Source organism: Columba livia, chromosome 25 (genome assembly GCF_036013475.1).
Source record: "Columba livia isolate bColLiv1 breed racing homer chromosome 25, bColLiv1.pat.W.v2, whole genome shotgun sequence".
Lineage (NCBI taxonomy): Eukaryota > Metazoa > Chordata > Aves > Columbiformes > Columbidae > Columba > Columba livia.
The window spans coordinates 4,691,497-4,717,408 of NC_088626.1; the positions used below are offsets into that span (position 1 = coordinate 4,691,497).

General features: G+C 61.4%; 2 protein-coding genes across 3 annotated transcripts; one reads left to right on the forward strand and one right to left on the reverse strand.

Annotated features, from left to right (window-relative positions):
- Positions 1–101: 101 nt before the first annotated feature.
- GGCX (gamma-glutamyl carboxylase) lies at positions 102–21,212 on the forward strand. 2 transcript variants are annotated; one of them, XM_065041129.1, is made up of 15 exons: positions 102–192; positions 266–490; positions 1,077–1,235; positions 2,889–3,054; positions 4,794–4,872; positions 4,946–5,052; positions 7,308–7,471; positions 9,992–10,254; positions 16,195–16,326; positions 16,921–17,072; positions 18,014–18,183; positions 18,258–18,388; positions 20,369–20,516; positions 20,592–20,787; positions 20,857–21,212. In XM_065041129.1, the coding sequence occupies exons 1-15, from the start codon at positions 177–179 to the stop codon at positions 21,005–21,007; spliced, it is 2,259 nt and encodes a 752-aa protein (XP_064897201.1). In that variant the 5' UTR covers positions 102–176; the 3' UTR covers positions 21,008–21,212. The 2 variants fall into 2 exon arrangements, with proteins under 2 accessions (XP_064897201.1, XP_064897200.1); XM_065041128.1 differs by having other exon boundaries at positions 117–201.
- Positions 21,063–25,682, reverse strand: MAT2A (methionine adenosyltransferase 2A). Its single transcript, XM_065041132.1, has 9 exons — positions 25,460–25,682; positions 24,007–24,084; positions 23,802–23,924; positions 23,615–23,727; positions 23,392–23,535; positions 23,096–23,314; positions 22,838–23,020; positions 22,630–22,763; positions 21,063–22,316 (listed from the first exon to the last, which is right to left on the reverse strand). Exons 1-9 carry the CDS (start codon positions 25,548–25,550, stop codon positions 22,214–22,216), a joined length of 1,188 nt encoding a protein of 395 aa, XP_064897204.1. The 5' UTR covers positions 25,551–25,682; the 3' UTR covers positions 21,063–22,213.
- Between the last annotated feature and the right edge of the window lie 230 nt (positions 25,683–25,912).

Below are 25,912 nucleotides of genomic sequence, written 5' to 3' on the forward strand. Positions count from 1 at the left end.
GGGAGAGATGTGGGCGGGGCCACGAGTGAATGGGGCGGGGATGTGTGGGCGGGGTTAAGGAGGGATAGGGGCGGGGCCGGGGAGGTGTGGGCGGTGTTAAGGGGAGACATGGGCGGTGCCACTCCGTGGCCACGCCCTGAAGTGGCACGTGATTCCGGGGGGGTGGGGCCGGAGCGATGGCGGCGGTGGAGGGTATGGAGGGTACGAAGCGAGGCGGGGGTCTCGGGGCGGTGTGACCCCTGACCCCTGACCTCTGACCCCGCAGGCTCGGCGCGGCGGAGGCGGCCGGAGCGGGGGGAGGCGGCGGGGCCGCCCCCGGGCCCTTCACCGCCCGGTGCCGACCCCAAAACCGGCCCCGGTACCGAGCCCGGGCTGGCCCGGCGCCTCCTGGGCTTCGAGCTGCGGGACCTGACGCGCTGGGACCGGTTCGTGCGGCTGCTGCACCGGCCCACCGACCCCGCGGGGCTGGGGGCTTTCCGGGCCGCCTTCGGTGAGGGATCGGGGCACCGGAGACACCGGGAGCCTTTGCGGGGCGGAGTGGGGGGGGCCGGGGGTCACCGGGAGTTCCAGGCTCGGGGAGCTCAGGAGCCTTGGGAGGGGGGATGGGGATTCTGGGGGACCCAGGCGTCCGGGAGGATGCCACTGCGGGGACCCTCGTGTTCAGAGGGGACCCAGGCGTCCGGGAGAGAGACAGCCATTTGGGGGGGACCCAGGCGTCCGAGGGGGTGTCACTGGGGGGGACCGTCGTGTTCAGAGGGGACCCAGGCATCTGGGAGAGAGACAGCCATTTGGGGGGGACCCAGGCATCCGGTGGGGACCCAGGCATCCGAGGGGGTGTCACTGGGGGGGACCCAGGCGTCCTGGGGGGACCTTGGTATTCAGAGAGGACCCAAATGTCCAGGGGAGAACCCAGGCATCCAGGGGGGGACCCGGGCATCTGCCAGGGACCCAGGCGTCCGGGCCGTGACACGTCAGCAGCAGAGCAAAGGCCGAGGCAGAGACCAGGGGTGGGGGTCGGTGTCCGGCCGGACGCCTGGGTCCCCGTGCGGGTCACCAACCCCTGGTCCCGTCCCCAGGGCTGCTGATGGCGCTGGACGTGCCGCAGGAGCGGGGGCTGGCGCAGCTGGACCGGCGCTTCCTGGACGGGCTGGAGGTTTGTCGGTTCCCGCTGCTGCCGTTCCTGCAGCCACTGCCCCTCGACTGGATGTACCTGCTGTATGCGGTCATGTTCCTGGGTACGGACAGGGGCCCCAAGGTGGCTCAGGACCCCTAAGGAGTGCACAGGGTCCCCAGGCTGGGTACTGGGTCCCCAAGTTGGGTACAAGGTCCCCAAGGTGGGCACAGGGTCCCCATGTTGGGCACACGCTCTCCAAGTTGGGCACAACTCACTCCAGGGTGGACACAGGATCCCCAAGGTGACAAAGGGTCCCCAAGATGGCCACAAGGTCCTCAAGGTGGCTCAGGACCCCTAAGGAGTGCACAGAGTCCCTAGGCTGGGTACTGGGTCCCCAAGTTGGGTACAAGGTCCCCAAGGTGGGCACAGGGTCCCCAGGGTGAGCACAAAGTCCTCAAGTTGGCACAGGGCCCCTAACGTGGCACAGGGTCCCCAGGGTGGGTACTTGGTCCCCAAGTTTGGTCCAAGGTCCTCAAGGTGGCCACAGAGTCCTCAGGATGGGCGCAAGGTCCCTGAGGTGGCACCAAGTCCCTGACTGGGCATAAGGTCCTTGGAGTGGTCTGCAAGGTGGCACAAGGTCCTCCGGGTGGCCACAGGGTCCCCAAGGTGACAGAGGGTCTCCAAGATGGACACAAGGTCCTCAAGGTGGCTCAGGACCCCTAAGGAGTGCACAGGGTCCCCAGGCTGGGTACTGGGTCCCCGAGGTGGGCACAGCATCTCTGAGGAGGCACAGTGTCCCCAAGATGGGCACAGGGTCCCTAGGCTGGGTGTTTGGTCCCCAAGTTGAGCACGAGGTCCTCAAGGTGGCTCAGGACCCCTAAGGACTTCACAGGGTCCCCAAGGTGGGCACAGCATGTATGAGGTGGCACAGGGTCTCCAAGATGGATCGACACAAGGTCCCCAAGTTGGGTACAAGGTCCCCGTGGTGGCTCAGGGCCCCTAAGGTGGCACAAGGTCCCCAGGTTGGGTTCAAGGTCCTCAAGGTGGCCACAGGGGACACGGGAGCACGGGGACAGGAACAGGGGTGGGTGCTGTGGTGGCGACAGAGACCGGGATGGGGAACTGGGAAAGGATGGGGACACAGGTGGGGACAGGGACCAGGAAGGGAAGTGGGGAAGGATGGGGACAAGCAGGGGGTGGCACTGGGACAGAAACGGGGGTGGGATGGGGACACGAGCCACCATGGGGACCAGCACTGGGGTGGGAATGGGAACAGGGATGGGCAGTGGCGTGGGGACAGTGACTGAGATGGACAGAGGGACTGGGATGGTCTTGGGGACAAGGACTGGGATGGGAACAGGGACATGTACCAGAAGGAGAACCAGGGAAGGGTGAGGACACAGATGGGGACAAGCAGGGGGTGACACGGGGACAGAAACAGGGATGGGGTGGGGACAGGAGCCACGGTGGGGACCAGCAGTGGGGGAATGGGGATGGGGACAGGGACTGTGGTGGGGCTGTCACCGAGCTGGGCCCCAGGGACAAGGGCTAAGAGAGGAACCAGGGCAGGCTGGGGACAGGTGGAGGGTGGCACTGGGACAGGGACAGTCCCCAGTGTCAGCGTGGGGACAGACACCACCATGGCACAGGGGATGGGACCAGGGTGGGCACTGGGGCGGGGGACAGGGACCGGGGGGCGCTGGGACGCGGGTGGGCGAACCAGGGAGGGCTGGGGCCGGGGAACGGTGACAGGGACAGGTGGTGGGTGCCGCAGGGGCGCTGGGCATCATGGCCGGGTGCTGGTACCGCCTGAGCTGCGTCGCCTTCCTGGGCCCCTACTGGTACGTGCTGCTGCTGGACAAGAGCTCCTGGAACAACCACTCGTACCTGTACGGGCTGCTGGGGACACAGCTGGCGCTGCTGGGCGCCGACCGATACGGGTGCGTGTGGCACGGCCACCGCGGTGGCACCGGCTGGCATGGGGGGCCCAGGGCACGGGGACATGGGGGGACACGGGGGGACACGGGGGAGGTGTTCCAGCTGATGCTGATGGGCGTGGACTGATGCGAGTGGGCATTGACACCACCACTTCCACCCTGCAGTGTCACCAGGGTGTCACCAGGGTCCCCCAGGGCACTGGGAGCTGGGGGGGACACAGGGGGAGATGTTGCAGCTGATGTTGATGGGCGCAGACTGATGCGGGTGGGCACTGTCACCATGGATGGCATCGTCACTGCCACTGGCAACCCAGGGTGTCCCCACAGTCCCCCAGGGCATGGGTAGCTGGGGGGGGACGTGGGGGAACACGTTCCAGCTGGTGCTGATGGGCGCAGATTGATATGAGTGGGCGTTGGCACCATGGGTGTCACCAGCACCACCACTGCCACCCTGAGGTGTCCCCGTGGTCCTCAGGGTACAGAGAGCTGGGAGGGACATGGGGGGACAGGTTCCAGCTGGCGCTGCTGGGCACAGACTGATATGAGTGGGCATTGGCATCACCACTGCCACCCTGCAGTGTCACCAGGGTGTCACTAGGATGTCCCCAGGGCACGGGGAGGTGGGGGGACATGTTGCAGCTGGTGCTGATCAGCACCAACTCATACAGGTGGGCACTGGCACCATGGGTGTCACCAGCACTGCCGATGCTGCCACCCTGGGGTGTCACCAGAGTCCCCAGGGCACAGAGAACTTGGGGGGGACATGGTGGGACATGTTCCAGCTGGTGCTGCTGGGTGCTGGATGATACGAGTGGGCATGGTGCTGTCACCATGGGTGTCACCAGGGTGTCACCAGCACCACCACTGGCACCCCAGGGTGTCCCCATGGTCCCCAGGGCACGGGTAGATGGTGGGGACATGGGGGGAGATGTTGCAGCTGGTGCTGCTGGACACTGACCGTTACGGGTGGGCACCACCACGGGTGTCACCAAAGTGTCACTGGACTGTCACCAGTGTCCCCAGAGCATGGGGAGCTGTGGGGGGACATGTTCCAGCTGGTGCTGATCAGCACCAACCGATACAGGTGGGCATTGGCACCATGGGTGTCACCAGCATGGCCACCACTGCCACCCTGGGGTGTCACCAGAGTCCCCAGGGCACAGAGAACTCAGGGGGGACATGGGGGGAGATGTTCCAGCTGGCACTGCTGGGTGCTGGCTGATATGAGTGGCCATGGCACTGTCACCATGGGTGTCACCAGCACCACCGCTGGCACCCCAGGGTGTCACTAGGATGTCCCCAGGGCACGGGGTGTTGGGGGGACACGTGGGGTGCGATGGTGTCACTGGGGCTGGCAGGTGGCACAGGCTGGGGGCACCATGGTGCGGGTCACCCAGGGGGTGGCACAGGACCCAATATCCTTAGAACCAGGGTCCCCTGGGTCTGTGTCCCCAGTGGGTGGCACAACCCCTAGTGTCCCCTGTAGCACCAGGGTCCCCTGGCTGTGTGTCCCCATGGGGTGACAAAGACTCTGTAGCACCAGGGTCCCCGTGGGGTGGTGGCACAGACCCCGGTGTCACCCACATCCGTGGGGTGACCATGGGGTGGCCCTGGTGTCCCCCACATCCCAGGGGTCCCTGTGAGGTGACCCTGGTGTCCCCCGCAGCACCGTGGTCTCCCTGGGGCTATGGTGTCCCTGGGGTGACCGTGTCCTGTCCCCGTGTCCCCCTGTGTCCCCGCAGGTCCGTGGACGGGCTGTTCCGTCCCCAGAAGCGCAACGCGCACGTCCCGCTGTGGAACTACGCGCTGCTGCGTGCGCAGGTGGGTCCCCCTGTGTCCCCCCCCCCCGGACGCCGGGGTCCCCTGTGCCCCCCCTGACCCCTGTGCCCCCCAGATCTTCATCGTGTACTTCATCGCGGGGCTGAAGAAGCTGGACGCAGACTGGGTGGGCGGCTACTCCATGAACAGCCTGGCCCGGCACTGGCTCTTCGCACCGTTCCGGTGAGGAGGAGGAGGGTGGGGGGATGAAGATGAGGAGGGTGATGGGGACAGGGTGGGGGTGAAGGGGGTGAGGATGAAGAGGTGCCAAGGAGGATGAGGAGGGTGACGGCGTGAGGATGAGGGTGAAGATGAGGAGAGTGATGGGGACAGGGTGAGGATGAGGAGGGTGGGGGTGAGGAAGATTAAGCTGAGGAGGGTGCTGAGGAAGATGATGCTGATGCTGAGATACTGATGATGAGGAGGAGGAGAGGGAGGATGAGGGTACTGAGGAAGGAGACGATGATGATGCTGAGGAGGATGACGATGATGACACTGAGGAACTGATGAAGGTGAGGATGAGGAAGATGAGGAGCACTGGGGAAGGTGATGGTGATGATGCTGAGGATGAGAGCATGGATGAAGGTGAGGATGAGGAGCACTGGGGAAGGTGATGATGCTGATGCTGCTGAGGTACTGGTGAGGATGATGAGGAGGAGGGGACTGATGAAGGTGAGGATGATGAAGATGATGCTGAGCACTGATGAAGGTGAGGATGAGGAGGGTGAGGATGAGTAGGGTGAGGAGCACTGGGGAAGGTGGTGATGATGAGGATGAGGGCACTGATGGTGAGGATGCTGAGCAGTGCTGAAGGTGATGATGATGAAGATGAGGAGCCCTGATGAAGGTGAGGATGATGATGCTGAGGATGCGAGCATGGATGACGGTGAGGATGATGCTGCTGCTGAGGGCACTGCTGGAGGTGAGGATGATGAGGAGGGCACTGAGAAAGGTGCTGATGCTGAGATACTGATGAGGATGAGGAGAATGAGGATGAGGGCATTGAGGAAGGTGATGATGATGCTGAGGAGGATGAGGAGCCCTGATGAAGGTGAGGATGAGGAGCTCTGGGGAAGGTGATGATGATGATGATGCTGAGGTACTGTTGAGGAGGAGGGCACTGATGAAGGTGAGGATGATGATGCTGAGCAGTGATGAGGGTGATGATGATTACGCTGAGGATGCAAGCATGGATGAAGGTGAGGATGATGCTGGCGCTGAAGGTGCTATGAGGAGGGTGAGGATGAGGATGCTGAGGTGCTGATGAAGGTGAGGATGCTGCTGAGGGCAGTGAGGAAGGTGAGGATGAGGAGGGTGAGGAGCAGGTGGTGATGATGAGGATGAGGGCACTGATGGTAAGGATGCTGAGCAGTGCTGAAGGTGATGATGATGAGTGTGAGGATGAGGAGCCCTGATGAAGGTCAGTTTGATGATGCTGAGGATGCCAGCATGGATGAAAGTGAGGATGAGGGCACTGATGAAGGTGAGGATGATGAGGGTGAGGATGAGGAGCCGTGATGAAGGTCAGGATGATGATGCTGAGGATGCCAGCATGGATGAAGGTGAGGATGAGGGCACTGATGAAGGTGAGGATGATGAGGGTGAGGATGAGGAGCCCTGATGAAGGTCAGGATGATGATGCTGAGGATGCCAGCATGGATGAAGGTGAGGATGAGGGCACTGATGAAGGTGAGGATGATGAGGGTGAGGATGAGGAGCCCTGATGAAGGTCAGGATCAGGATGATGATACTGAGGATGCCAGCATGGATGAAGGTGAGGATGATGAGGGTGAGGATGAGGAGCCCTGATGAAGGTCAGGATGATGATGCTGAGGATGCCAGCATGGATGAAGGTGAGGATGAGGGCACTGATGAAGGTGAGGATGATGAGGGTGAGGATGAGGAGCCCTGATGAAGGTCAGGATGATGATGCTGAGGATGCCAGCATGGATGAAGGTGAGGATGATGAGGGTGAGGATGAGGAGCCCTGATGAAGGTCAGGATGATGATGCTGAGGATGCCAGCATGGATGAAGGTGAGGATGAGGGCACTGATGAAGGTGAGGATGATGAGGGTGAGGATGAGGAGCCCTGATGAAGGTCAGGATGATGATGCTGAGGATGCCAGCATGGATGAAGGTGAGGATGATGAGGGTGAGGATGAGGAGCCCTGATGAAGGTCAGGATGATGATGCTGAGGATGCCAGCATGGATGAAGGTGAGGATGAGGGCACTGATGAAGGTGAGGATGATGAGGGTGAGGAGCCCTGATGAAGGTCAGGATGATGCTGCTGAGGATGCCAGCATGGATGAAGGTGAGGATGCTGCTGAGGAGCCCTGATGAAGGCAAGGATGATGAGGATGCTGCTGAGCCCTGTCGATGCTGCCGTGAGGAGGGTGAGGATGAGGATGGCGATGCTGAGGAAGGCCCCCCCGCAGGCTGGTGCTGTCGGAGGCGCTGACCAGCCGGCTGGTGGTGCACGGGGGGGGGCTGGCGCTGGATCTCTCCGCCGGGTTCCTGCTCTTCTTCGACGCCTCCCGCCCGCTGGGGCTGCTGCTCACCACCTACTTCCACACCATGAACTCCCAGCTCTTCAGCATCGGTGAGACCCCCCAGAGCCCCCCAAAACACCCCCAGAACCTCAGAGCACCCTCGGACCCCCCAGAGCATCCCCACACCCTTCAAAACCACCCCAGACCCCCAAAAAACACCCTCAGAGCCCCCAGAGCATCCCCAGACCCCCCTGAGCACCCCAGACCCCCCTGAGCACCCCAGACCCCCCAAAAACACCCTCAGAGCCCCCAGAGCATCCCCAGACCCCCCAGAGCATCCCCAGACCCCCCTGAGCACCCCAGACCCCCCAAAAATACCCTCAGACCCCCCAGAGCACCCTCAGAGCCCCCAGAGCACCCCCAGACCCCCCAGAGCACCCCAGGCCCCCCTGAGTACCCCAGACCCCCCAAAAATACCCTCAGAGCCCCCAGAGCACCCTCAGAGCCCCCTGAGCACCCCCAGAGCATCCCCAGACCCTATAAAAACACCCCAGACCCCCAAAAAACACCCCCAGCCCCCCTGAGCACCTCCAGAGCCCCCCAAACACCCCCCAGAACCCCAGAGCAACCCCAGACCCCCCCCTAAGACACCCCCAGCCCCCCAGAACAACCCCAGGCTGAACAGGGGGACCTAGACACCCTAAATCCCCCCAAAAAGCACCCCCCCCCCAGACCCCACCGAAACATCCTCAGCCTGGACAGGGGCACCCAGCCCCCCCGCCTCCAGGCCCCCATAATATGCACAGAGACCCCCCCAAACCCCCATAATCTGCACAGAGACCCCCCCAAAACCTCCATAATCTGCACAGAGACCCCAACATCACCGCCAACCTGGGTGGGGGCAGCCAGACACCCTTAAACCCGCCCAACAAGAGCCCCCCCAGACCCCACCGAAACATCCTCAACCTGGACAGGGGCACCCAGACCCCCCCAAAACCCCCATAATCTGCGCAGAGCCCCCCAAACCTTCATAATCTGCACAGAGACCCCCCCCAAAATCCCCATAATCTGCACAGAGACCCCCCCCAAACCTTCATAATCTGCACAGAGACCCCCCCAAACCTTCATAATCTGCACAGAGACCCCCCCCCAAAATCCCCATAATCTGCACAGCGACCCCTCCAAACCCCCATAATCTGCACAGAGACCCCCCCAAAATCCCCATAATCTGCACAGAACCCCCCCCAAAACCCCCATAAACTGCACAGAGACCCCCCCAAACCTCCATAATCTGCACAGAGACCTCCCCAAAAAGCCTCCATAATCTGCACAGAGACCCCCCCCAAACCCCCATAATCTAGACAGAGACCCCCCCCAAACCCCCATAATCTGCACAGCGACCCCTCCAAACCCCCATAATCTGCACGGAGACCCCCCCAAACCCCCATAATCTGCACAGAGAACCCCCCCAAACCCCCATAATCTGCACAGCGACCCCTCCAAACCCCCATAATCTGCACGTAGACCCCCCCAAAACCCCCATAATCTGCACAGAGACCCCTCCAAACCCCCATAATCTGCACAGAGAACCCCCCCAAACCCCCATAATCTGCACAGAGACCCCTCCAAACCCCCATAATCTGCACAGAGACCCCCCAAAGCCTCCATGATCTGCACAGAGACCCCCAAACCCCCATAATCTGCACAGAGACCCCCCCAAACCCCCATAATCTGCACGTAGACCCACCCAAAACCCCCATAATCTGCACAGAGACTCCCCAAAAAAGCCTCCATAATCTGCACAGAGACCCCCCCAAAAACCCTATAATCTGCACAGAGACCCCCCAAACCCCCATAATCTGCACAGAGACCACCCCAAACCCCCATAATCTGCACAGAGACCCCTCCAAACCCCCATAATCTGCACAGAGACCCCCCCAAACCCCCATAATCTGCACAGAGACCCCTCCCAAAACCCCCATAATCTGCACAGAGACTCCCCAAAAAACCTGTGTAATCTGCACAGAACCCCCCAAACCCCCATAATCTGCACAGAGACCCCCCAAAACCCCTATAATCTGCACAGAACCCCCCCAAACCCCCATAATCTGCACAGAGACCCCTCCCAAACCCCCATAATCTGCACAGAGAACCCCCCAAACCCCCATAATCTGCACAGAGACCCCTCCCAAACCCCCATAATCTGCACAGACACCCCCCCAAACCCCCATAATCTGCACAGAGAACCCCCCAAACCCCCATAATCTGCACAGAGACCCCCCCCAAAACCCCCCATCTGCACAGACTCCCCAAAAAACCTCCATAATCTGCACAGAGACCCCCCCAAAAACCCCATAATCTGCACATAGACCCCCCCAAAACCCCATAATCTGCACAGAGGCCCCCCCAAACTTCCATAATCTGCAGAGACTCCCCAAAAAAGCCTCCATAATCTGCACAGAGACCCCCCCAAAAACCCCATAATCTGCACAGAGAACCCCCCAAACCCCCATAATCTGCACAGAGACCCCCCCAAAACCCCTTTAAATTGCACTCAGACCCCCCCCCCCAAACCCTCCCTAATCTCCACCTGCCCCCCCGGTGTGGGGGGGTCGGTGCGCGCCCCCCAGGGATGTTCCCGTACACGATGCTGCTGAGCAGCAGCCTGTTCTGCCGCCCGTGCTGGCCCCGCCGGCTCCTCCAGCGCTGCCCCCCGTGTCTGCGGGGGGGGCTCCCCAGCTCCCGGCCCCCCCAGCGCAGCCCCGACTGCTGCTACAGCCCGCGGGGGGGGCCCGGGGGGGCCCTGCGGCCCCGGCAGCACCTGGCGGCCGCGTTCACCGTGCTCTACGTGCTGGAGCAGCTGTTCCTGCCGTACTCGCACTTCGTCACCCCGGTGCGCCATGGGGGGGGGACATGGGGGGGGCGCTTTGGGGACGTCGGGGGATGCTCTGGGGACATAGGGGGGTAATTCTGGGGATGGGGGGGGTAATTTTGAGGGATGTGGGGGATGTTTTTGGGGACCTGAGGAGCATCTTGGGGGCATTTTGAGGACATGGGGGCATTTACGGTCACTTTGGGGACATGGGGAGGGCACTTTGGGGACATAGGGGGGTAATTTTGGGGATGGGGGAGATAATTTTGGGGGATGTGGGGGGTGTTTTTGGGGACCTGAGGAGCATCTTAGGGGCATTTTGAGGACATGGGGGCATTTAGGGTAAATTTGGGGACATGGGGAGGGCACTTTGGGGACATAGGGGGGTAATTTTGGGGATGGGGGGGATAATTTTGGGGGATGTGGGGGGTGTTTTGGGGGACCTGAGGAGCATCTTAGGGGCATTTTTGAGGACATGGGGGCATTTAGGGGATGGGAAGGGTAATTTTGGGGACATGGGGGGATGCTCTGGGGACGTGGGGGGATGCTCTGGGGACATAGGGGGGTAATTTTGGGGATGGGGGAGATAATTTTGGGGGATGTGGGGGGTGTTTTTGGGGACCTGAGGAGCATCTTAGGGGCATTTTGAGGACATGGGGGCATTTAGGGTAAATTTGGGGACATGGGGAGGGCACTTTGGGGACATAGGGGGATGCTCTGGGGATGTAGGGGGGGCACTTTGGGGACATAGGGGGGTAATTTTGGGGATGGGGGAGATAATTTTGGGGGATGTGGGGGGTGTTTTTGGGGACCTGAGGAGCATCTTAGGGGCATTTTTGAGGACATGGGGGCATTTAGGGTAAATTTGGGGACATGGGGAGGGCACTTTGGGGACATAGGGGGGTAATTTTGGGGATGGGGGAGATAATTTTGGGGGATGTGGAGGGTGTTTTTGGGGGCCTGAGGAGCATTTTAGGGGCATTTTTGAGGACATGGGGGCATTAAGGGTAAATGTGGGGACATGGGGAGGGCACTTTGGGGACATAGGGGGGTAATTTTGGGGATGGGGGGATAATTTTGGGGGATGTGGGGGGTGTTTATGGGGACCTGAGGAGCATTTTAGGGGCATTTTTGAGGACATGGGGGCATTTAGGGGATGGGAAGGGTAATTTTGGGGACATGGGGGGATGCTCTGGGGACGTGGGGGATGCTCTGGAAACATAGGGGGGTAATTTTGGGGATGGGGGAGATAATTTTGGGGGATGTGGGGGGTGTTTTTGGGGACCTGAGGAGCATCTTAGGGGCATTTTGAGGACATGGGGGCATTTAGGGTAAATTTGGGGACATGGGGAGGGCACTTTGGGGACATAGAGGGATGCTCTGGGGATGTAGGGGGGGCACTTTGGGGACATAGGGGGGTAATTTTGGGGATGGGGGAGATAATTTTGGGGGATGTGGGGGGTGTTTTTGGGGACCTGAGGAGCATCTTAGGGGCATTTTGAGGACATGGGGGCATTTACGGTCACTTTGGGGACATGGGGAGGGCACTTTGGGGACATAGCGGGGTAATTTTGGGGATGGGGGAGATAATTTTGGGGGATGTGGGGGGTGTTTTTGGGGACCTGAGGAGCATTTTAGGGGCATTTTTGAGGACATGGGGGCATTTAGGGGATGGGAAGGGTAATTTTGGGGACATGGGGGGATGCTCTGGGGACGTGGGGGATGCTCTGGGGACATAGGGGGGTAATTCTGGGGATGGGAGAGATAATTTGGGGGGATGTGGGGGGTGTTTTTGGGGACCTGAGGAGCATCTTAGGGGCATTTTTGAGGACATGGGGGCATTTAGGGGATGGGAAGAGTAATTTTGGGGACATGGGGGGATGCTCTGGAGACATAGGGGGGTAATTTTGGGGATGGGGGAGATAATTTTGGGGGATGTGGGGGGTGTTTTTGGGGACCTGAGGAGCATTTTAGGGGCATTTTGAGGACATGGGAGCATTTGGGGTAAATTTGGGGACATGGGGAGGGCACTTTGGGGACATGGGGTAATTTTGGGGATGGGGGAGATAATTTTGGGGGATGTGGGGGGTGTTTTTGGGTACCTGAGGAGCATTTTAGGGGCATTTTGAGGACATGGGGGCATTTAGGGTAAATTTGGGGACATGGGGAGGGCACTTTGGGGACATAGGGGGGTAATTTTGGGGATGGGGGGGATAATTTTGGGGGATGTGGGGGGTGTTTTGGGGGACCTGAGGAGCATTTTAGGGGCATTTTTGAGGACATGGGGGCATTTAGGGGATGGGAAGGGTAATTTTGGGGACATGGGGGGATGCTCTGGGGACGTGGGGGGATGCTCTGGGGACATAGGGGGGTAATTTTGGGGATGGGGGAGATAATTTTGGGGGATGTGGGGGGTGTTTTTGGGGACCTGAGGAGCATCTTAGGGGCATTTTGAGGACATGGGGGCATTTAGGGTAAATTTGGGGACATGGGGAGGGCACTTTGGGGACATAGGGGGATGCTCTGGGGATGTAGGGGGGGCACTTTGGGGACATAGGGGGGTAATTTTGGGGATGGGGGAGATAATTTTGGGGGATGTGGGGGGTGTTTTTGGGGACCTGAGGAGCATCTTAGGGGCATTTTTGAGGACATGGGGGCATTTAGGGTAAATTTGGGGACATGGGGAGGGCACTTTGGGGACATAGGGGGATGCTCTGGGGATGTAGGGGGGGCACTTTGGGGACATAGGGGGGTAATTTTGGGGATGGGGGAGATAATTTTGGGGGATGTGGGGGGTGTTTTTGGGGACCTGAGGAGCATTTTAGGGGCATTTTTGAGGACATGGGGGCATTAAGGGTAAATGTGGGGACATGGGGAGGGCACTTTGGGGACATAGGGGGGTAATTTTGGGGATGGGGGGATAATTTTGAGGGATGTGGGGGGTGTTTATGGGGACCTGAGGAGCATTTTAGGGGCATTTTTGAGTACACGGGGGCATTTAGGGGATGGGAAGAGTAATTTTGGGGACATGGGGGGATGCTCTGGGGACGTGGGGGGATGCTCTGGAGACATAGGGGGGTAGTTTTGGGGATGGGGGAGATAATTTGGGGGGATGTGGGGGGTGATTTTGGGGACCTGAGGAGCATCTTAGGGGCATTTTGAGGACATGGGGGCATTTAGGGTAAATTTGGGGACATGGGGAGGGCACTATGGGGACATAGGGGGATGCTCTGGGGATGTAGGGGGGGCACTTTGGGGACATAGGGGGGTAATTTTGGGGATGGGGGGATAATTTTGGGGGATGTGGGGGGTGTTTTGGGGGATCTGAGAAGCATCTTAGGGGCATTTTGAGGACATGGGGGCATTTAGGGTATATTTGGGACATGGGGAGGGCACTTTGGGGACATAGGGGGGCACTTTGGGGATATGGGGGGGTAATTTTGGGGGATGTAGGGGGTGTTTTTGGGGACCTGAGGAGCATCTTGGGGGCATTTTGAGGACATGGGGGCATTTAGGGTAAATTTGGGGACATGGGGAGGGCACTTTGGGGACATAGGGGGGCACTTTGGGGATATGGGGGGTAATTTTGGGGGATGTGGGGGGTGTTTTTGGGGACCTGAGGAGCATTTTAGGGGCATTTTTGAGGACATGGGGGCATTTAGGGTAAATTTGGGGACATGGGGGGGCACTTTGGGGACATGGGGGGGTAATTCTGGGGATGTGGGGGGTAATTTTGGGGGATGTGGGGGGTGTTTTTGGGGACCTGAGGAGCATCTTAGGGGCATTTTGAGGACATGGGGGCATTTAGGGTAAATTTGGGGACATGGGGAGGGCACTATGGGGACATAGGGGGATGCTCTGGGGATGTAGGGGGGGCACTTTGGGGACATAGGGGGGTAATTTTGGGGATGGGGGGATAATTTTGGGGGATGTGGGGGGTGTTTTTGGGGATCTGAGAAGCATCTTAGGGGCATTTTGAGGACATGGGGGCATTTAGGGTATATTTGGGGACATGGGGAGGGCACTTTGGGGACATAGGGGGGCACTTTGGGGATATGGGGGGGTAATTTTGGGGGATGTAGGGGGTGTTTTTGGGGACCTGAGGAGCATCTTGGGGGCATTTTGAGGACATGGGGGCATTTAGGGTAAATTTGGGGACATGGGGAGGGCACTTTGGGGACATAGGGGGGCACTTTGGGGATATGGGGGGGTAATTTTGGGGGATGTGGGGGGTGTTTTTGGGGACCTGAGGAGCATTTTAGGGGCATTTTTGAGGACATGGGGGCATTTAATGTAAATTTGGGGACATAGTGGGGAGCACTTTGGGGTTGGGGGGTAATTTTGGGGATGGGGGGGGTGTTTTTATGGACCCAGGGAGCATTTTAGGGACATTTTTGAGGACATGGGGGCATTTACGGTCACTTTGGGGACATGGGGTGTCACTTTGGGGACATGGCGGAGTAATACTGGGGACCAGGGGGGGCAATTTGGGGATGGGAAGGGCAATTTTGGGGACATGGGGAGGGCACTTTGGGGACATAGGGGGGCACTTTGAGAACATGGGGGTAAATTTGGAGGATGTGGCGGGTGTTTTTGGGGATCTGAGAAGCATCTTAGGGGCATTTTGAGGACATGGGGGCATTTAGGGTAAATTTGGGGACATGGGGAGGGCACTTTGGGGACATAGGGGGGTAATTTTGGGGATGGGGGGGATAATTTTGGGGGATGTGGGGGGTGTTTTTGGGGACCTGAGGAGCATCTTGGGGGCATTTTGAGGACATGGGGGCATTTGGGGTAAATTTGGGGACATGGGGAGGGCACTATGGGGACATAGGGGAATGCTCTGGGGATGTAGGGGGGGCACTTTGGGGACATAGGGGGGCACTTTGGGGATATGGGGGGGTAATTTTGGGGGATGTGGCGGGTGTTTTTGGGGACCTGAGGAGCATCTTGGGGGCATTTTGAGGACATGGGGGCATTTAGGGTAAATTTGGGGACATGGGGAGGGCACTTTGGGGACATAGGGGGGTAATTTTGGGGATGGGGGGATAATTTTGGGGGATGTGGGGGGTGTTTTTGGGGATCTGAGAAGCATTTTAGGGGCATTTTTGAGGACATGGGGGCATTTAGGGGAGGGGAAGGGTAATTTTGGGGACATGGGGGGATGCTCTGGAGACGTGGGGGGGGCACTTTGGGGACGTAGGGGGGTAATATTGGGGATGGGGGGGATAATTTTGGGGGATGTGGGGGGTGTTTTTGGGGACCTGAGGAGCCTTTTAGGGACATTTTTGAGGACATGGGGGCATTTACGGTCACTTTGGGGACATGGGGGGTCACTTTGGGGACATGGCGGAGTAATTTTGGGGACCAGGGGGGGCAATTTGGGGATGGGAAGGGCAATTTTGGGGACATGGGGAGGGCACTTTGGGGACATAGGGGGGCACTTTGAGAACATGGGGGTAAATTTGGAGGATGTGGGGGGTGTTTTTGGGGATCTGAGAAGCATTTTAGGGGCATTTTTGAGGACATGGGGGCATTTAGGGGATGGGAAGGGTAATTTTGGGGACATGGGAAGGGCACTTTGGGGATGGGGGGCACTTTGAGAACATGGGGGGTAATTTTGGGGGACGGGGGGGCATGGGGGCATTTTGGGGATGCGGGAGGGGCATTTTTGGGTGGGGACATGGGGCATTTTGGGGATGTGGAGGGAATTTGGGGGATGCGGGGGGGTCATTTTTGGGGACATGGGAAGGGACTTTAGCAGACGTGGGGGACATTTGGGGGTTGGGGGGGTCATTTTTGGGGATACGAGGGGGCTTTTAGGACATGGGGTGGGGGCATTTTGGGGGTGTAATTTTGGGGGGGGCACAGGGATGATGGCAGGAGGGGGGACACGGGGGGTTCCCATCCCTTTGTCATCGCTGTCACCCCCCCAAAATCTGTCGTGTCCCCCCCCTCCAGGGCTACAACAACTGGACCAACGGGCTCTACGGCTACTCCTGGGACATGATGGTTCATTCGCGCTCCCACCAGCACGTCAAGATCACCTATCGGGACGGGGTGACCGGGGAGCGGGGGTACCTGAAACCAGGGGTGAGCCCCAAACGCCCCCCGGGCCCCCCCAGGCCGAGCAGGGGCACCCAGACCCCTTTATACCACCCAAAACACCCCCAGCCTGGACAAGGGCACCCAGACCCCATAAACCCCCCCAAATCATCCCCAGCCTGGACAGGGGCACCCAGACACCCCAAACTGCCGAATCTGGACAGAGACCCCCCCCCAAAACACCCCCAGACTGGGTGGGGCACCAAGACCCCCCCCACCAAAGTGCTCCCCCCCCTCCCTGAGCACCCCCACCCTGTGTGGGGACCCCCAAAAGCACCCTGACCCTGCACAAGGGCACCCCCAAAACCCCCCACCCTGGGCACCCCACACAGGCACCCCCAGCTTGGACAGGGCCACCCAAACTCCCCCCCCCCCCCCCCCAAAAAAAAACCACCCTACTGTGTACAAAGCCCCCACCCCAGATCACCCCCCAGGCCAAACAGGGGCACCCAGACCCCCTTAACCGCCCACAAAAGCCCCTCCAACCCAATCACGGCACCCTCAGACCCCCCAAATATGGATAAAGCCCACCCCCAGACCCCCCCCCAGCCCCCCCAGGCTCAGGACCCCCCGGCCCCCCAGGTGTTCACGCAGACGCGGCGCTGGAAGGACCACGCCGACATGCTCAAGCAATACGCGACGTGCCTGAGCCACCTGCTCCCGCGCTACAACGTGTCCCAGCCCCGCATCTACTTCGACATCTGGGTGTCCATCAACGAGCGCTTCCAGCAGAGGTGCGGGGGGGCCCGGGGGGCTCTGGGGGGGCTGAGGGAATAGAGTGACTGTCAGCAAGTTTGCTGGTGACACCAAGCTGGAGGAGTGGTGACACTGGAAGCTGTGCTGCCATCAGAGACCTGGACAGGCTGGAGAGCTGGGCAGGAAAAACCTAATGAAATAGAACAAGGGCAAGTGTAGAGTCTTGAATCTGGGCAGGAACAACCCCAGGGTCCAGTGTAAGTTGGGGAATGACCTATTAGAGAGCAGCGTAGGGGAAAGGGACCTGGGGGTCCTGGGGACAGCAGGGTGACCATGAGCCAGCACTGGGCCCTTGTGGCCAGGAAGCCAATGGTACCTGGGGTGGGTTAGAAGGGGGTGGTCAGTAGGTCAGAGAGGTTCTCCTGCCCCTCTGCTCTGCCCTGGGGAGACCACACCTGGAATATTGTGTCCAGCTGTGGCCCCTCAGTTCCAGCAGGACAGGGAACTGCTGGAGAGAGTCCAGCGCAGGGCAACAAAGATGCTGAAGGGAGTGGAGCATCTCCCGGGTGAGGAAAGGCTGAGGGAGCTGGGGCTCTGGAGCTGGACAAGAGGAGACTGAGGGGGGACTCATTCATGTTTCCAGATATCTAAAGGGGGAGTGTCAGGAGGATGGAGCCAGGCTCTTCTCGGTGACAACCAGTGACAGGACAAGGGGTAATGGGTTCAATCTGGAACACAAGAGGTTCCACTTAAATTTGAGAAGAAACTTGTTCCTAGTGAGGGTGGCAGAGCCTGGCCCAGGCTGCCCAGGGGGTTGTGGAGTCTCCTTCTGTGCAGACATTCCAACCCGCCTGGACACCTTCCTGTGTAACCTCATCTGGGTGTTCCTGCTCCATGGGGGGATTGCACTGGATGAGCTTGCCAGGGCCCTTCCAACCCCTGACATCCTGTGATCCTATGATGTCCCATGTGTCCCCAGGCTGGTGGACCCGCGCGTGGACGTGGTGCGGGCGCCCTGGTCCCCGTGGGTGCCCACGCCGTGGGTGCTGCCGCTGCTGCTGGAGCTGTCGCCCTGGCGGGAGCGGCTCCAGGAGCTGGAGAGCCAGCTGGACGGACACACGGACGCCGTCTTCATCGCAGACTTCCCTGGTATGTAGTCATGGGGGGGTACGTGGCTATTCTGGGGGGGCTGAACCTCTTATTCTGTGTCTCTGTCCCCCCAGGGCTGCACCTGGAGAACTTTGTGAGCGAGGACCTGGGGAACACCAGCCTGCGGGTGCTGCGCGGGGAGGTGCTGGTGGAGCTGGTGGAGCAGAATGTGAACCACTCCCTGCGCGAGGGGGATGGGATGCAGGTGACAGTGCGGGGGGGGCCCCAAAAAGTGCTGCCAGGGTCCCCAAAGGGTTCTGGAGGTGTCCCCAAAGGGTGAGCTGAGGGAGGTGCTGGTGGAGCAGAACATCAACACACTCCCTGTGTGATGGGACGTAGGGGACAAATTGGGGCTGGGGGGTCCCCAGAGGTGCTCTGGGGGTCCCCAAAGTCTACTGACTCCCCTACTGTCTCCCCAAAAGGTGCTGGGGGGGGGTCTCCATAGTGTTCTTGGGGTGTCCCCAAAGGGTAATTTGGGGGAGGAGCTGGTGGAGCAGAACATCAATTGCTCTTTGTGTGATGGGATGGAGATGACACTTGTGGGGGGGGCATGGGGTGTCCCCAAAAGGTGCTGGGCAGGGGAGTGGGGTCCCCAAAGTCTACTGACCCCCCTGTGTCCCCAAAGGGTGCTGTGGGGGGTCCCCAAAAGCTGCTGAGGGTCCCCAAAGGGTGATGTGAAGGCGGAACAGAACCTCAACAGTTCTTGGGATGTAGGTGACACTGTGAGGGGGGACACAGGGAGGCTGGGGGATCCCCAAAGTCTGCTGAGCCCCCTGTGTCCCCAAAGGGTGCTGTGGGGGTCCCCAAAATGTGCTGAGGAGGGTCCCCAAAGGGTGATGTGAAGGCGGAACAGAACCTCAACAGTTCTTGTGATGGGATGTAGGTGACACTGTGAGGGGGGACACAGGGAGGCTGGGGGATCCCCAAAGTCTGCTGAGCCCCCTGTGTCCCCAAAGGGTGCTGTGGGGGTCCCCAAAATGTGCTGAGGAGGGTCCCCAAAATGTGCTGTGAGGGTGGAGCAGAACATCAACCGCTCCCTGGGCGATGGGTTGTGGATGTAGGTGACACTGGGAGGGGGGACGTGGGGGCATCTGGGGGATCCCCAAAAGGTGCTCTGGGGGTCCCCAAAGCGTGCTGTGGGGTCCCAAAGGGTGATGTGAGGGAGGAGCAGAACATTAAGTGCTCCCTGTGCAAGGGGACACAGGTGACAACACAGGTGACACACAGTGGGCTCAGGGGGGGTCCCCAAAGTCTGCTGACCCCCCCCCGTGTCCCCAAAGGGTGCTGTGGGGATCCCCAAAATGTGTTGGGTGGGTCCCCAAAGGGTGATGTGAAGGAGGTGCTGGTGGAGCAGAACCTTAGTGGTTCCCTGTACAAGCAGACACAGGTGACACCACAGGTGACACACAGAGGGCTCCAGGGGGTCCCCAAAGTCTGCTCACCCCTCCCTCTCCCCAAAGGGTGCTGTGGGGATCCCCAAAATGTGTTGGGGGGGTCCCCAAAGGGTGATGTGAAGGAGATGCTGGTGGAGCAGAACCTTAGTGGTTCCCTGTACAAGCGGACACAGGTGACACCACAGGTGACACACAGTGGGCTCAGGGGGGGTCCCCAAAGTCTGCTCACCCCCTCCCTGTCCCCAAAGGGTGCTGTGGGGATCCCCAAAATGTGTTGGGGGGGTCCCCAAAGGGTGATGTGAAGGAGGTGCTGGTGGAGCAGAACCTTAGTGGTTCCCTGTACAAGGGGACACAGGTGACACCACAGGTGACACACAGAGGGCTCGGGGGGGTCCCCAAAGTCTGCTCACCCCCCCGCCATGTCCCCAAAGGGTGCTGTGGGGATCCCTAAAATGTGTTGGGGGGGTCCCCAAAGGGTGATGTGAAGGAGGTGCTGGTGGAGCAGAACCTTAGTGATTCCCTGTACAAGCGGATACAGGTCACACCACAGGTGACACACAGAGGGCTTGGGGGGGTCCCCAAAGTCTGCTCACCCCCTGCCCATGTCCCCAAAGGGTGCTGTGGGGATCCCCAAAATGTGTTGGGGGGGTCCCCAAAGGGTGATGTGAAGGAGGTGCTGGTGGAGCAGAACCTTAGTGGTTCTCTGTACAAGCGGACACAGGTGACACCACAGGTGACACACAGAGGGCTCGGGGGGGTCCCCAAAGTCTGCTCACCCCCCACGTCCCCAGCTGCCCGCAGGCCAGTACCACAAGGTGCACACGGTGTCCCCGGAGCCCTCGTGCTACATGTACCTGTACGTTAACACCACGGCCGTGACGCTGGAGCGGAACCTGACGCGGCTGCGGGAGCTGCGGGACCGGCTGCGCAACGGCACCGGTGAGCGCGGGGGGGAACCGGGGACCCCCCGCACCCCCCAAAAAAACCCCCTCTGAGCCCCCACCGTCCCCGTAGAGACGGAGCCGCTGCCCCCGGAGCTGCGGCCGCTGCTGGGGGAGCCGGTTCCCAACGGGGTCACCGCGGACCCGCTGGTGACGACGTTTCTGCGCTGGGAGCAGCGTCTGGAGCAGCAGAACCGGCGGCGCGAGGCCGGGCTGGCCCCGCGGCTCCTGCGCTTCCTCCGCCGCAAATTCTACCTGTTCCGCCGCAGGTCAGCCCCAAAATCACCCCTTTTCCCCCCTTAATTTAATCACAAATCGCTAACCCGGTGTCTGCGCAGCGCCCTGATGACACTCATCTCCCTGCGCAACCTGGCGCTGGGGCGGCCGCCGCTGGAGCAGCTGGCGCGGGAGGTGACGTTCGCCAACTGGCGCGGCGAGGAAGACGAGGGGCGACCCGAGGACGGCGCCGGGGGGGACCCCGAGCTCTGAACGCCCCCGAAAACCCCTTCTTTTTTAAGCCAACGCACATACAAACTCAGGCAGGTTTATGGTTAAACCCAGCAGTTTTATTAAGTTTTTTTCAACTTGGTTTCTTTTTTTTTTTGGAATTGGTGAGATCGAAATGAAATGTAATAAAACCTCCAGAAAAATATTAAAAGAAAGAAATTAAAATTTAAAAAAAAAAAAAGAGAAAGCCCGTTGAACCATCACCCCAAACCCCAACCGAGCCTGTTTTGGGGGCGCCGGCCCCCCCGGGACGGGCAGTAAACAAGCCGGCTTCTCTGTACCACACCGGCCAAATGCGCCGCGTCCCGGGGCTGGCGGCCCCAAAAACCCTGTTTCCCCCTTTTTTTACCCCAATTTAGAGGCTTTTTGAGCCTCCTGGGGGCGGGGGGAAAGCGGCTGGAGGGGGGTGGGGGTCCTGGGGGGGCTTTCTGGAAAATCCAGAGCTGCCGTCTGAGCCCGGGGGCTTCTCTGTATCACACCCCGCGCCTCAGCACACAATAAATACACCGCTAGAAAACAAAACAAAACAAGAACGTTCAAGTATGAAGGGCCCAAAAAATCTCCCCTATCCCCCCCCCCCCAAAAATACGTCGAGAACACTCGGCTGAGCCGCCCCCCCCGGGGTGCCGAGGTGGGAATGGGGGGGGTTGTGCAGTTTGGAGTCACTTCGGCTTTGCTTAGAAATATAACCAAAAACCATAAAATGTTTCCTCCAATACCAAACCTGCACGGGGTGTGGGGGGGGGGGGGTTTTAACACCACTCCCCCCCCCCCCCCTTAAAAAACGTGCGTCCTCCGAGAGGTTTAAAACGTGGGTTAAGAACAAAACCAGCACCAGCGAGATCCCGGGGGGGTGAAGGGGGGACCCAAATGTGTCCCCCCCCGCCCGCCTCGGCGGGACAGTGGGGTCGGGGGGGGGAGCGCTCGGGGGGCTTTTTGTCGTCTCTGAGCTCAGACGTCGCACGAGGATTTTTGTCTATAAAGAAGCCGGAGGGCTCGGCGGGCAGAGGCACGAGCGCGTGGTCCCCACGCAACCGAAATGATGGAGAGACAGAGAGAAGAGAGAAAAACGGGGGCCGGGGGACACGGGGGGGGGGCCGGGAGCTCTTTCCCCCAGAGCCCGCGAGCTTCTCTGTAGCCTACGCCCGCGGGAATGGGGGGAAAAAGCCCGAACAAGGCGGTTTTGTGTTAATATTTGAGTTTTTTGGGCACTTCCCAGGGGAAGCTGTCCCTGCCGAAGTGGCCGTAGGCGGCGGTTCGCTGGTACAGGGGCCGCTTCAGGTCCAGGTCCCTGCAACGCAACGGGGCGCGGGTCACAAACGGGGCGCCCGGCCGCGGTCGCCCCGTGTCCCTGCTGCCCCCTCCCCATCCCCGGGGGGCGGTTTTGGAGCTTCCCCCCCCACCCCATAAATTCCGGAGATGCTCCAATCGGATACTCACCCCCGTCCGCACCCCAAAGCGCTTTATCCTCTGGCTTTTTCCTGCTCCTCGCGGGGCCGGTTCCAGTCGCACCGGGCGGTGACCGTGGGCTGGGGACCCCCAAACGCTGCCACCGCCCCCGGCGCCCCCCCAACTGCCTGTGCGTCCCCCCCACACCCCGTTACCTGACGATCACCCCGGGGCGAAGGTCGAAATTCTTCTTGACGATCTCTAGCAGCTCCCGCTCGCTCTTCTGCGAGGTGCCGTAGTGGAAGATGGAGATAGACAAGGGGTGCGACACCCCGATGGCGTACGAGACCTGCGGGGGGACAGCGGTTAACCCCGGAGAGCCCCCCCAAAACACCACGGGAAGCGGGGACCCCCCGCACCCACCTGCACCAGCACCCGGCGGCACAGCCCGGCCTTGATGAGCGACTTGGCCACCCAGCGCGCGGCGTAGGCGGCCGAACGATCCACTTTGGTGTAATCCTTCCCCGAAAAGGCGCCGCCGCCGTGGGCCCCCCAGCCCCCGTACGTGTCCACGATGATCTTGCGGCCGGTTAAACCGGCATCTCCCTGCAAAGGACAAAGCGTCACGGCCACGCCGCCGGCACCGCGCCGGCACCGTGACCCCGGGAGCGGCACCGGTACCTGGGGGCCGCCGATGACGAAGCGGCCGCTGGGCTGCAGGTGGTAGATGGTGTCGTCGTCCAGGTACTTGGCCGGCACCACGGCCTTGATCACCTTCTCCTTGAGGGCATCCCGCATCTCGTCCAGCGACACCTCCTCGTCGTGCTGCACCGAGATGACGATGGTGTGCACGCGGATGGGGATGACAGCGCCGCGGTCCTGCATGTACTGCACCGTCACCTGCCGGGGACACCGCGGGGTCAGGAGGCTCCAGGGAGCGGTTTTGGGGACACAATGAAGCGTTTCAGGGTCCTCACCTGCGTCTTGGAGTCGGGGCGCAGCCAGGGGAGGGTCCCGTTCCGCCGCAGCTCGGCCAGTTTGGCGTTGAGCTTGTGCGCCAGGACGATGGTGAGCGGCATGCACTCCTCCGTCTCGTCCGTGGCGTAGCCGAACATCAGCCCCTGCGGCACAGGGAGGGGGGACGGTGACACCGCGGTCCCTGCGGCTGAATTTGGCGTCTCAGGGACTGCGGGGACTCACCTGGTCACCGGCACCAATGTCCTCCTCGCTGCGGTCCAGGTGGACACCCTGGGCGATGTCGGGCGACTGCTGCTCCAGGGCCACCAGCACATTGCATGTCTTGTAGTCGAAGCCTGGGGGGGACAGGGGATGCGGTGAGTGCAGGTGACAAACCCCGCGGCGACAGCAGGTGACCCCCGGCACGTACCTTTGGAAGAGTCGTCATAACCAATGTGCTTGATGGTGTCCCGCACAACTTTCTGGTAGTCGACGGCGGCCCGCGAGGTGATCTCCCCGGCCAGCAGGATCATCCCCGTCTTCGCCACCGTTTCTGATGGGAAAGGGGACGACGTCAGCGCCGGTGTCACCAGCCCGGCGCCGCCGTCACCGCGTGTCCCCGGAGAGCCACTCACCACAGGCCACCTTGGCATCAGGGTCCTGCTTGAGATGCGCATCCAGGACGGCGTCGCTGATCTGGTCACAGATTTTATCTGGGGAGGGGACAGCGGCCATCAGGGCGGCGCGGCACAGAACGGCACAGAATGGCACAGACCGGCACGGCCCTTCCTTCCTGCAGCCGGCCCTGGCACCGCCGGGCTGCGCTAAGCCGGGATCCAGCACCCGGTGCACACAGCGCTCGCCTTGTCGCCGCGCCGGGTTATTAGCCTGGAATTCCAGGCATTTCCCAGTTAAGCTCCAGTTACAGCCGGGTCAGAGCTTGGGCTCAGCTACCTAAGGCATCACCGACAGGCGCCGGCACCCCCACCACACCACCAGAGCCCCCCAGTTCTGCACTGGGTTATTCTGGGAGCAGCAGAGCCCCCTCCCGCACTCCCTGGGGGCCATGGCGGTGAATCAGCGGCATCCCGGGCACCGCCGCCGTCCTTGGCCGCGACCTTTCAGGCCGGATTTAGGGGAGGATGGGGAAGGCGGCTCCGCCGGCCGCGGCTCAGGGTGAAAGAGCGCAGGATTGGACCTTTCAACTCCCGTCCCTCGCCCCAGCGCGTGATCTCGGGGACGGCGAGTCCTTCAGCGGGGGGGGGGAGCCCCAAAGGTGCTTTGGTGACGCCAAAGGGTGTTGTGGGTGGGGGTGATGGAGCAGGATGGGGGGTTGGGGTGTGCGGGCAGGGGATGCGAGCAGCGGTCCACACGTCATGTGAGCACAAAGGGATGGGGGTCGGACACAGCCTGGGGGTCCCCAACAGCGCCCACAGGGGTCCCCACCCTCTCACTGCGGGGGGATGCGTCTGGGGACCCCCCGGGGTGGGGGGAGCTCAGGGTGCCCAGCGCTGGGGGAACACGGGGGATCCCCGTCGTGGGGTCGGGGTGCCCGGAGGGCGGCGCCCCACTAGTGCCTGCCCGGGCGGGGGGGGTGTCCCTCCTCCAGGCCTGTCACGGCCCCAGTGTCCCCGGGAGGGCACCTGCGGCGATGGGGGAACTGGGGACACATCGCCCCCCTCCCCCCCCGCCCCGTTCCCGCCGCCCTCCGGGAGCTGCTTAGTCACGGCTGAGTCACGGCGGCCCCCGGCCCCCCCCGTCCTTGCGTCACCCGGTGCGACCCCCCCCCATCCCCGCCATCCCCGGTTCGGGTCGCGCCGTGTCCCCCCCCCCCCCCCGCCCCCGCCCGCCCCACGCGGGAAGCACGTGCGCGCCGGGGCCCGCAATGCGGCTCGCGCGACCCCGCGCTGCGCGCGCCCGGTGGCATCACCGCCCCCCCCCCCCGCCACCTGTCCGACCCCTCCCCACCCCCACCCCCTGGGCGCGCCCCCTCCCCTCTCCCCCCCCCCTCCTTCCCCCGCCCGCCCGGAGGCGGCCCCGCGCCGTCGTGCCGCGCCTGCGCGCTCGCCGCCGCGCCTCGGCCCGCACCTGGGTGCCCCTCGCCCACGGACTCGGAGGTGAAGAGGAAGGTGCCCTCCTCGATGAACACCTCGTGGAAGCCGTTGAGTTGCCCGTTCATGGCTGAGGAGGCGGAGCGGCGACGGGCGGGAACGCGGGCAGGCGGGAGCGCGGCGACAGCGGGCCTCGGTAACGGCCGGAACGGACTGAGTGGGGCGCCCGCCTCCCAGCCTCCATTTATATTCTCCTCGCCCCGCCCCGCTCCCTCTTCCTACCAATAGAAGGCGCCGAACGGGCCGCGGGGGCGGGGCGACGGAACCACTGCCGGCCGGCGGGGGAGATGCGTTACGTAACGCCGAGCGCGGCCATCCCCGCCGCGGCTGCCGGATTCCCCCGGCGGCCATCCGGGAAGCGAGCGGAGCTCAGAGGGCGGCAGAGCCGTCCCGCCTTCCCTCGAGGCGCGGCGAGGCGGGCGGGAACCGG